Below are 11656 nucleotides of genomic sequence, written 5' to 3'. Positions count from 1 at the left end.
TTCCTCTTTCCAAATACAATATGAGAGGAATATTTCCCTTACATCACAGAAATGGGGTTATTTAAAAGCCTTTCGTGAAAAGATCAGGCTGAGACAGGAGCTGAAAAACTTCAGGCAAACTGAAGCGATATTGAGAGTAAATAGAAAATGATGCCGCGTGTTGTGGGGTGGTCTTCAATCAGATTAGAGCAGTGTATAAATATATATTACCTAATGGAGTGTATCCTTTAGGCAAGGCCTATGAAGAACTCACCTATAACTATAGGTCTGGTTTTTTCAGCTCACCTTCAACTCCTATTTATGACACACCAATTAAACGGGGCTAATTGACTCCACCTGCTCATTAGAGGAATGACTCAGTATCACCTGTCGCTCTCCTCAATTAACCTGAGCTGCCCTGCAGCGAATAAATTGCCCGAGAAGCTGCGGCCCATCCCTGGGGGAAGTGTTCAAGGCCAGATTAGACGGGGCTTGGAGCAACGTGATCTAGCAGCCCCTGACTGTGGCGGGGTGGAACAAAACGAGTCTTAAAAAGTCCCTTCCACCGCAAATTATCACATTAATTATCACAGCGGGCACGTGACTTCCGCCTCAGTAGCAATGGCGCCCGTCTCACTCACTTCCGCCTCGGTAGCGATGGCGGCGGCGCTGTTTCCGCCCCTCCCGCGCCCCGCCCCGGGTCACGTGGGCGGCACGGCGCAGCACCCGGAAGTGGCGGCCGGCGGGTGCCCCCGGCTGGGCGCGCGGGGCGGGAGGGGCAGAGCGGCAGAGGCCCCGGTGCTCCCGGTCCCGGTCCTGCTCCTCTCCCCGGAACTTGCCAGCCGGTGAGCGCCCAGCAGCGATGGGAACGGCGGGGGTCTCGCTGTGGAGACGGGCCTGCCCCTGATCTCAGCGCCCCGTACCGGGGAGGGGGCGCTGAGGCGAGCGGGGCGGGCTCCGCTCCCCTTGGGACAGGCTCTGCCCCCTCGGGACAGCGCCAGCCCGGTGGGCACGGGGCACCGTGCGGGGCGGGGATGTTCTGGGCTCGGGAGCGGGGTCGTTCTGCCCCTGAGGGAGGGAAGGGAGAGGGCCGGGCCGCGAGCCCAGAGCCCCCTGGGTCTCTCAGGGGAAGGGGCTGCCTCGGCCGGTGCTGCAGAGGGAAAGCCCGAGCTGAGCGTTTGGGGTTTGTCCCTTCTCCCTGCAGAGCTGTGAGCCCAGGGTGGGTGAGGAGGGGAAGGAGCAGGGAGCAGCTGGGGCAGGACTGGTGGGAGCGGTGTGGGGGACAGGGGAAGGTGCTGCTGCCACATCCCAGTTACCCATAAATCTTCTTTCTCATTGTCTTTTAAAATCAATAATGAATGGAGGATGTCATTAGTGAAGTGGAATAGCTCACAGACTATTACCAAGTGCTCTGAGCACATCCAAGATTCTTCCAGAGGAGTTGTTTTTAAAAGGTTGAAGTTCCCCATGTTGTTTGGTTTTACTAAAAATGAAACTTGGGTGTTTAGAGGCTGCTCATGACCAGCATCAGGTTCTTTGTGGTCTGAGTTACCTTCAGTAGCTGAATCTCTGTTTTGAGTTCATGGTTCAGCTTCTCTGTGGCTGGAAAGCACATGCAGTTGTTGTTAATGTATTTGTGTGTACAAAGTTAATGCTGCATTTCTGTGCGAAGGAGAAAAAAAAAAAACCCAAACATTTCAGTAAGAGGGCTGTTTCTAATGCAAGTTTCCTGTTGCCTGGAAAGAAAGGCAGCCCTTAGGAGTGGCAATCACAGATGCTCCTTCAGAAGAAAGCTGGTGGCAATCAGCCCAGGTGTTGGTGACCAATGGCTCCCTTCCATGAGTGGTAACAGGTGAACTGGCAAGTTCAAGATTTGGGTTTCAGGTGGACTCTGAAGTCGCTGTGGTGCCAGCCAAGGTGCAGGGCCAGCACAAAGTCCACCTGCACGGTGCCTTTTCCTTACCATGGCACAGCTCTGTGCTCCCAGCCCCAGCAGTTAGCTTTGGGGTGCTGAGGGACTGAGATGGCAGGAGCAGAGGGGTGATCGCAGCAGGAGGAGGTTGCCAACCCTCTTGGCAAGCAGAGTGAGCAGCAGGAAGTCTCCTCTCTGGTGCCTCTGTGTCCCTGCAGGGCCCTGACTGTGACTTCTGCTTCTCGGCCCTGCCAGTGTAACAGTCCAAGATAATGTGTGTTTTAAGGCATTTCCTGTCATTTGTCTGCCACAGTTTTGTCACTCTGTTGTTTGCCAAAGAGCTTTTAGGCAGCCATTGATGTGTGGTTATGGGAAGGAATTAGTGTGAGCCGTGATTTCCTTGCTCCAGCGACTGCAGACCCCAGCCCAGGAGAGCGTCCTTGCACCTGCTCTGCTTTGCAGGTTCTTGAACAGATACTTTTTACCCTAGCTGTAATTTCACCTGCTGCCAGACTTTGATAGAGAGCAGAACAGTTGGTGCAAGCACCAGAGGGAAACCACACAGAATTTAAACAGCAGCCACAGCTGAACATCCCACCTCAAGCCTTTGAACATGGGAGGTGTAGCAGGTGCTCTGTGGAAGGTGTGTGTTTGCAATTTAGAAAGTACTTTCCCTTTTAAAATTCATGTTTTCTGCTCTTGGAAGATGGCAAATGAAGACTGAAAGATGAGGAAATTGTAGCTCCCTGTTAATCCAGCTGTAACCCCATAAACTGGTTAAGCTGTCCACCAGCAGCTCTCCTGCAGGGACAAATGAATTGCAGTGACTCACAGAACACAACAAAGTCTTATTTTATGAAGAATTAAGAAACAAAACCTATTGATTTAGACTTGGCAACTGTTAAGTAACAAGAGCAAAAGTTTCTTTGTTTTTCTATGCTCAGTGCTGTGTGTGAATGCATGAAAATAATCTCCCCAGGCAGCTGGCTTTCAGGGTGAAGCTATTGAGTCTGCAAACTTCAGAAGTGTTTGATGCCATTTGTTGTATAAATGGAAGCTAATGGTCTCTTGCTGCTTTAAAAAAAAAACCCAAACAGTTAAATCTTGGAGCTACCTCAGTGTTTATTACTAATTAATGGAGTATTATAAGATACTCATTATGTATGCTTGGACATTCTGGCTGGGGAGTGAGTTAGTGGCATTCCTGTGTGGATCCAACTCAGAATCAATTTGTGCTGTATTAATTGGTGTGCTTCAAGGATTTCTTCATTGGTAACTCCTGACAAGAGCCTGCTTCTGTGTGGATAGAATTAAAATTTCAAGGATTTTCTGTAAATTAAGCCTCGGATCAGGTGATGTTCCTGATGTGCTTTGGGACTCGTTTGGGTCAGTTATACTCAGATGGAAAAACGTGACCTGACTGCTGAGTAGGTTCATGAAATAATGTCTGTGGTGTGAATTCCTGAGTGAATTGTATGAATATTTATTAGCTATAAACTTGGAGTGCCTTATCAATTTAAAAGAAACCAAGAAGATGCTTTAGGTTTCGAAGGCACTTAGAGCCTGCAACACAATTGAATTTCTCTGCAGCTGTCACACGGGAATGCTGCTATAGAAGCATCATCATTTCATAATTAGGTGGTGCAGTAAGGCAGTCAGGTGACTGCCTCTTGGGAGAATAATTGCATGCTTTGATGAAAACTGAGCAAAAGTGAACTTGGTGTGAGTCAGAGGTAGTGCCATCAACTGATCAGAGCAAATCAGCCTGCACTGCTTTATTTACACAGCACAGCTTTTGAGCTGCCCATGCTGAAACTGTGCTATTGATTTCTCATTCTCTCTCTTTTGCAGGCTGACCCAAACTGAGTTTTTTCTAAACATCATGGGAGAGATTAAAGTCTCTCCTGACTATAACTGGTTCAGAAGCACAGTTCCTCTTAAAAAGGTATGTACATCTAGTGGGTGAAATATCTCCTCTCGTGTTTGAGGGGGAGAGAGTCAGTGTGGCTAATGCAGAGCAGTTGTGGCTGTGCTACTGAGCTGCTTTATCTCCTGAACTGTTGTCCCACATGTCATGTGAGTGCATGAAAGCACAGCCTGCATCTTCACATGCTGCTTGGAGGTCACTTCTTGGAGGTCACTTCTGCCTGTGCTGGGGAGCAGACTCTCAGCTGTGAGCCATGGCCGTGGTACCTGAGCCATGGCTGTGCCATCCCAGTGCCATCCCAGTGCCAGCCCTGCTGAGGAGGGGGCTCCAAGGCAGTGCTGTGTGCTGGGCATCACCTGTGTGGCCTCTCAGAGCTGCCTGGGGCACTGGGCTGCCAGAGCCACCCCTCTGTTCCTGCCCATTGTCCTCAGGCCAGAGCCATGTCCAAGGGCACCTCCCCAGCAGTCAGGCAATGTCCTTAACCACGGGGGAAAGCCCAGACAGTTTCTTCTGCTTAGTCACACTGCCCAACCGCTTTCTCCTCTTGCTTGGATTTCCCCACTGCCTTTCCCTGAGCCCCAGGAGAGTGTTTGAGGTGTGCAGGGCTCCAAGTTCTGCTCTCTACATGCTGGTGGCAGAGGGCATGCAGTGCAGTGTGTAACTGCTGACCCACTCAAGCCCTGTGTGCCTTCAGCTTGCAGGGCTGTGGTCACAGAGTGACCTGCAGCACCCCACACTGTGCCAGACAGAGGGACAGCCCTGCCTTGGCACCCTGCTGCTGTGGCACAGGCACTGCTGTGGCTCTGTCTCCTGTCTGGCCTCAGGTGTGTTATGGTTTGATTTTGGGCTAAGCTGACTTTGGTGTGGTTCCCTTGCCTCCATGACTGTGTGGGCTGCAGAAGCACCTCTAGGGAAAGGCTGCAGGATTCTCATTCATTTTTGCCAGTTTGTGTCCTGCAGATGAGAAAGGTGCATTGCTGCTGGCCCCACGTGCTCTGTGGTTGCCCTCAGGCAGAGCCTCACTGGGGCACCAAAGCCAGGGCCAGCACAAAGATGTGTGGGTGCTCTGGGGCTCTGCTTGGTGGGATGCAAGGTGGTGAATGGAAGGAGCTGGAAGTTTAATTCCAAGGAAACATGGTTCTGCTGCAGCCCTCAGCTGCTGCCAGTGCTCAGGGTTTCATAACTGGGGATGTGTGTAAGCTGAAGCTGATGGTGACCTGCTGACCTTCAGCCTCGGGAATGCCTTACCCTCCTGAGTGCTGCTGTCTCCTCAGAAGGCAAATGATGCCACAGGGCTGAATGTGGGGTATGAAGAAATAAACAAACTAGTCCTGGTTATTGGAGAAAGAATTTTAAAAAAGCTCAATTTGAAAATGTAATTAGTCTCTGAAGCAGTCTAATGCATTTGCCTGCACTATCCCCTCAGAAGTGCAAAGCATGTGCAGCACAGAGGAGGGAATGACCAGCCTTGGTAACTGCTGTCAGATCAACCTAAAGAGGCAGAGCCAGAGCAGTTTGCTTGAGAATATGCTGAGATGTTTCTCCTGACAGGCACAGGAAATGCACAGCTCCATCTTCTTTCCTGCTCTGGTCAGATATACGAAGTACAGCAGAGAAAATAACATTATTTTAACCTAATCTGCTTTGCCTGTGTGCCTCTATTTGCATACACCACTTACTCTTATCTGAGTCCTTCCTGAAAGTTTTCATCAAGTGACTCCCTGGCCCTGCTGAAAAGTTCTGCTCTTTGTTTTGAGGCAGTGCAGGTTTTACCTTCTGTGTGAACTGTAGCTGATCTTGATTCATCAACCAGAACAAGGAAAAGGTTCTGACCTCCCAAGTCAGGAGTTAACCACACTGCTGCCTACACAGCTCAGGAGCTGGGGTTAAACTGTCCAGAAATCAACCAGAGCAAGTGCTTAAACCATTGATTCACTGTCTGGGCTCAAGGAAAGAAGCACTGTCTGTCTGCCTCGGCTCTCCTGGCATGAGCTAACTTTGGTGTTGTTTTTTCAAAGACTGTGGTGTGCCTTTGGAAACACTCCTAAAGGTAAACCTGGTAGCAGGCACCCAGAATGGATCCAGCATTGCTGATGGAATTACAGCTGAGAACAGCAAGGCCTGGAGCCCAGGGGCTGTGTAAGGAGTTGTTGTGGTGGGGATTGGGAGGGCTTTTGTACAAGGTTTATGTTTAAATGGTTTCAGTGGTCTGGAGGCTCTGGTATGCAATGTGTCTGTTTTTATAAAGACTTTAGGAAACAACGTTACCATGTGATCCCTCACATGCTCCCAGAGCCTGAAATACTGGCTTTATTAGGAGCAGATTTGTTAGTCAAGCAAATCTGATTTGTGATACACTGTTCTCCTCTGATTGCTGAGAGGCTTAACTGCTGGGTTGGAAAAGCAAATTGTGCTTGTATATTACTGTTCAAAAAGCTATAAAATCTTGATATAGAGGAGATACATTCTGGTTGCTTAACTCAGGCTTTCTCCAGAGGTTTGTGCCTCTTGATCTGGTACAAGATGTAGCTTCTTCTGGGTTGTGGAGTTGAAAGAACATCTAGGGTATAGAAAGCAGTTTCTGGTAGAACAGGCCTTGTCAAAACAAGTCAGGCTTTGGTGCTGCTAGAAAAGAAGACCCAATTCTTAACACTTCTGAAGGCACTAATTTTGCTAGGACTTGTGGTACTGTATGTGGAGCTGCTCATTAAGGATAGCACCTTAATGAGTGTGAGTACTCTCCCTCAGCCAGCCCTGTGTCCTGGGCAGTCCAGAAGCTCCTGAGATGCTGCCAGGTGATGGAAGCATTTTCCCCTCCAGGTCAGCCCTGCAGTGCTGCCCTGGGAGCTGTGTGTGTCTCTGTTTCTGGCAGGCAGCTCTGAGTGTTCCAGATCAATAATTTGTGGTGCTAGCTGCTTAATTCCACAGCCCTGTGTGGTTCCAGACCTGTAACATCTCCTGTCTGTGGATGCAGATATCAATGGTTGTTTAAAAAGCTGTCCCTGGGGCAGTGCTGGCTCTTGCAGCCTCCAGCTGCTGCTCTTGGTACCCTGAGCTGACCTCCTGGTGCTCTCCTGAGCACGTGGCTCCTTTCCTGAGGTGCAGTTCATTTTCCAGCTTATGTCACCATGCACAAAATATTCTGTCTGATGGTGTGTGGCCACAGTTCTGTTCCAGCTGTATCCACATTGTCATTCCAGTTAGAAAACAGCCTGAAAGCTGTTGTGAAGAGTAAAAGAAGGTCTTGAGTATTATAACATTTACTAGAAGTTGGAAATTTCTAGAAGCCATCCTGGAAGGTGGCTGAAGAACCTCACTTGTGTTGTGTTTCTCCTCCCCTCTGTGCCTCTCTCTCCAGATTATAGTGGATGATGATGACAGCAAAGTCTGGTCACTGTATGATGCAGGGCCAAGGAGCATTCGCTGCCCTCTCATATTTCTCCCTCCTGTGAGTGGGACTGCAGATGTGTTTTTCCAGCAAATTCTGGCACTGACTGGATGGGGCTACAGAGTTATTGCTGTGAGTATTCTCAGTCCTGTGTCAAAGGTGCTGTACTTGTGCTTGTTGCTCTGATTAGAGGTTGCATAATGAACTTCTTCATTTTGACTTAGGGAATCCACCAAAAAACTTTGTGCTAAGTTGCACTACAGAGTAGTTAGCATATGGATCCAGGCTGGAATCTGCTGTATGTCCACAGCAGCATTTACCAAAACCTTGTTGACTTCTCTGCCTACTTTTCTCCTTGTGTGTCCTGGACACCAGTACTTTTTGCCTCCCACTACATCTTTGTTAGCCCTGAGGCAAGCACATGAGTTAGTTCAGGGTTTCCATGTTTTCCTTTGGGAATGTGGATAACATGGTTCTTAGACTATATAATAGCTGCAGATTCACTCCTTAAATCCTACCAGCCTGCTCTTCTGGGGCTTCTCAGCTCCTGAGCTGAATGTTGATTTGCACAGTATATTAAACAGCCTGGCTTTAGGAGTACCACTGTCTTTTGCAGCAGTTCAGGATCTGTTACATGCTGCAAAATCACTGAAGAGCCACTCCAGCCTCCCCTGCCACTGATCCCAGTGAGGCAATGCTGCACTTTCCCCAGCAAACTCTGCTCAGTGGCACTTTGTGTGTTTTTGTGTAACTGAGGGGGAGGTGTTGGCACCCTCGGGCTCTGGGGACCTTGAAGAGGAACTTCCTAACATGGGAGAGGCACAGCACTGTCCTGAAACCTTTAATGTCAGAGCTGGTACAACTTGGAAGCAGATTGATCTCAGTTTTTTCTAACTTTGTGCTATTTTAGTTGCAGTATCCAGTGTACTGGGATCACCTTGAGTTCTGTGATGGATTCAGGAAACTCTTAGACCACCTTCAGCTGGATAAAGTGAGTGCTCCGAGACAAGGCAGTGGACAAATTGCTGCAATAAAAACCTGATGTTTGAAACAGTCTCATTTAAGAGCCAGTACAAAAAATAGGATACAAAAATACAGCCTATAAATAAAGAGGCTGTGTTGCAATTTCACATTTGAAACTAGTTTATTTTTGAAGGTGAATGCCCTAAAATTTAGGCCAAATTTTAATACTTGGCCTAAATTCAACTCTGTTCCAGGCCTATTAAATTGTATGGGTTAACTTCATTTTTTGTGAGATCCTGTGGAAGTTATCCTTCCTAACTCACATAGTACAGAACACCACAGTCGAGTCTGTTGGGCTGGAATAGCTATGGAGAACAAAGTGAAATATTTGGGTTTTTTCTTAAGCTTGATATAAACACAAAGAAATTAGCACTGTGAGTCTTTGGGAAACATTTCCTTTTGTTAGTATTTATCACATTTATATTGCACATAAAACCAGGAAATGAATGGAACAGTGATTCTTTCAAAAAATGGGTTATGAGGACAAGGTAAACTTGAATGACCTATTTTTGTAATGAAACACTCTGCTCAAGAGGTCAAATTTCATCATCTGTTTGGTTTTGGTTTATTTTCCTTGCATTAGGTTCACCTTTTTGGCGCTTCTCTGGGAGGCTTTCTGGCTCAGAAGTTTGCTGAATACACACACAAATCTCCCAGAGTCCAATCTCTGATCTTGTGTAATGCCTTTAGTGACACTTCTATTTTCAATCAGACATGGACAGCAAACAGGTAAAGCAGACAGACAAGCAAGCAGACTCATGGCATTAATTTTTTTGCAGTGAAATGTCACATTGATTAGTTGGATATGTGTCTAACCTGATTCCAGCCTGGGGAGGGAGGTGTGGGATGGAATACTTGTGACTTTTAAAAGCACACCACAAGGAGAATGGAAATGTTAACAATTGAGAGTGTGGAATTAGACAAATTGTTCTGTGATCCTCTGTGGATGTGTGGCCAGATTTAAGAACTCTGCCTGTTGTCTAACAAAACCATTTAGAGCAAGAATAATGTTGTTCATCATGTTTTTTGTCATGTAACTAGAAGTTTCTTCAAGGATTTAATTTGAAGTTAAAACACAAAGTCTGTGCAAGGAAGGAAAGCATTTACAATACAGCATCTTGATGTTGAGTCCTTCGTGCTTGAAGATATCGTTTCCATCTTATTTCTGTTTTAGCTTTTGGCTGATGCCTGCTTTTATGCTGAAAAAAATTGTCCTTGGGAATTTTGCATCTGGTCCTCTAGATCCTGAGATGGCTGATGGGATTGATTTCATGGTGGACAGGGTAGGTGTGCTCTGCTGGCTGTGGTGTCACTGCAGTTACTGAGGGGGAGGTTGGAGATATTTCTGCTGCTTTCTTCATTCATGGCCCAGGAGGGAGGAGTGGGAAGTGGATCTTTAGCAGTGTTGACTGTCACAGCCCCAGCAGTTCAGCTGATTCACTGACCCTCTACCTTAGTGCTGTTTATTTGTGTCAATCAAGAGGAGTTAAGGAACTGAGGTGGAAAAGGAGAAAATGCTGGGATAGATCTGTAGGCCACACTCTGGAGACAGGAACAACTCATGGAATGTGGTTTAGGCATTTGTCTCCTGCAGAGTAATACTAAATTGGAATTACAACCTTCATCCCTTTAAAACTATCTTCTCCTTGGCTGTATTATTAATATTGCATTAACTTCCTGCAGTGAAATATGTTGTTAATCAGTGTTTCTCTCTCCTGCAAGCTGGAGAGCCTGGGCCAGAGCGAGCTGGCCTCAAGACTCACCCTCAACTGCCAGAACTCCTACGTAGAACCTCACAAAATCCGAGACATCCCTGTAACCATTATGGATGTAAGTGAATCTCAGTTTTTTAGTTAAACACTCTTTCCTCCCTTTGGCAGGTACAGCCACACTATTCAGTCAGCAACTTAGCAAGCATTTGCAGCATGTAACTTCCTGTTTAGGGAAGCCTTCTGCTGACTGGGCAACGCTGTGACTTTTCTGTGCTGCGTTATGAATTAGATATTCTGTGCCATATGTTTCAGTATTACAGTATTGGCTTGCTAGCTGTCAGTGCCTGGGTTTGCTTGTTTTGTTTCATTAACACCATTCCACAAAGAAGCTGAGGGTCTCCTCTAGGAGCAGCATGCAGCCAATGTGATGTAACAACACAATCTGAGGTTCAGAACTCACTGCTGGGACCTGTTCCACAGGTGTTTGACCAAAGCGCGCTTTCGACGGAAGCAAAAGAGGAAATGTATAAGCTTTACCCTAATGCCAGAAGAGCTCACCTCAAAACAGGAGGCAACTTCCCCTACCTCTGCAGGAGTGCTGAGGTCAACTTGTACATTCAAGTGAGTTCCTGAATTCAATCTATGAACGTGTTTAGCCACAGCAGCAGAAGGAAACTCCTGTTGAGCTTTTGTTACTTAACTTCCCTGTGTGCTCTGTGCTGTGGCACCAAAGGGCAGGGCTGGGAGCAGCTGTGTCCATGCTGGGCCAGCTTTGGGGGTTTTCTGTCTCTGAACTCCTGTACTCCAGAGCCGTGCTTTCACCCTCACAGAAGTTTCTCAGAAGGAATGTTTCTATTTTACCAAACACTGTGCTCCTACACCTGTCTCTGTGTTATTCCCGTGCCCAACAGATCCATTTGCTGCAGTTCCACGGCACCCGGTACGCAGCCATTGATCCCTCCATGGTCAGTGCAGAGGAGCTGGAAGTGCAGAAGATCAGCCTTCACAGCAGCAACGAGCACGAGGAGCAGTAGGCTTGGCAGTGCCAGTGGAACAGAGGCATTGGCTTGGTGATCTTCCTGTGTACAATCAGCTGTTCCCACTCTGCCTTTCCTTGTGTCGGCCGATTATCACTGTGTGATTCCAACAGGAGCAACAGTCGGTGAACTACCCGTGGACAGCAGCCTCCAGCAGTGTAATGGGATAGATCTGTTTCATTTTTAGTCTTTGGATTCAAGGAAGCATCTTAGAAGACTACACTTTTAAAAATAAAAGACATTTTTTCTACCAAAGTCTTCACTGTATCATGTTCTTAAGCAGAACGGTATTTCTTTTTATATTTTTCACTTGGCTGTATATATTACCACATGCAGATTGTGTACTTATAAGCTGACCTATATTTTTGTTGAATATTTGATTTAAAAGATGTTTAAGTGTCAATATTGCCATCACTTATGTGCTTCGTACATTGTGTTGTAAGTTAGTTTGTTTCTATTTGAAATAAAGCATTTGAATTTTTAACTTTCTTGCTGCATAAAAATGATTTTCAATAAAACTTCACGTTCAGCAAGTGTCTCTTGTTGTGACTTCCAAGAAAACAGCAGCTGAGCTCACTGCAGTCCTGGTTTGCCTCTACAACCACCTCTGGAAATTAAGAAAACCACCACCACCACCTGCTTGAATTCCTCTCAAGCTTTAACTATAAGCTTGTACTG

At 47.0% G+C, this 11656-nt stretch overlaps 1 protein-coding gene across 1 annotated transcript; it reads left to right on the top strand.

Moving 5' to 3' along the window:
• Nucleotides 1-587: 587 nt before the first annotated feature.
• Nucleotides 588-11507, top strand: SPG21 (SPG21 abhydrolase domain containing, maspardin). Its single transcript, XM_064721932.1, has 9 exons — nucleotides 588-824; nucleotides 3743-3836; nucleotides 7177-7338; nucleotides 8117-8197; nucleotides 8813-8958; nucleotides 9404-9512; nucleotides 9952-10059; nucleotides 10422-10562; nucleotides 10853-11507. Exons 1-9 carry the CDS (start codon nucleotides 601-603, stop codon nucleotides 10973-10975), a joined length of 1188 nt encoding a protein of 395 aa, XP_064578002.1. The 5' UTR covers nucleotides 588-600; the 3' UTR covers nucleotides 10976-11507.
• The last annotated feature ends 149 nt before the right edge of the window (nucleotides 11508-11656 follow it).

This window comes from Zonotrichia leucophrys, chromosome 10, assembly GCF_028769735.1.
Source record: "Zonotrichia leucophrys gambelii isolate GWCS_2022_RI chromosome 10, RI_Zleu_2.0, whole genome shotgun sequence".
Lineage (NCBI taxonomy): Eukaryota > Metazoa > Chordata > Aves > Passeriformes > Passerellidae > Zonotrichia > Zonotrichia leucophrys.
This window is presented reverse-complemented; position numbering and strand designations above follow the sequence as displayed.

Bases quoted from the DNA above. Each gene is read 5' to 3' on its own strand.
- SPG21 (XM_064721932.1), top strand. From the start codon at position 601: ATGGCGCCCGTCTCACTCACTTCCGCCTCGGTAGCGATGGCGGCGGCG. The intron at 7,339-8,116 runs GTGAGTATTCTC...GTGCTATTTTAG, and splicing joins GGGGCTACAGAGTTATTGCT to TTGCAGTATCCAGTGTACTG. The intron at 9,513-9,951 runs GTAGGTGTGCTC...CTCTCCTGCAAG, and splicing joins TTGATTTCATGGTGGACAGG to CTGGAGAGCCTGGGCCAGAG.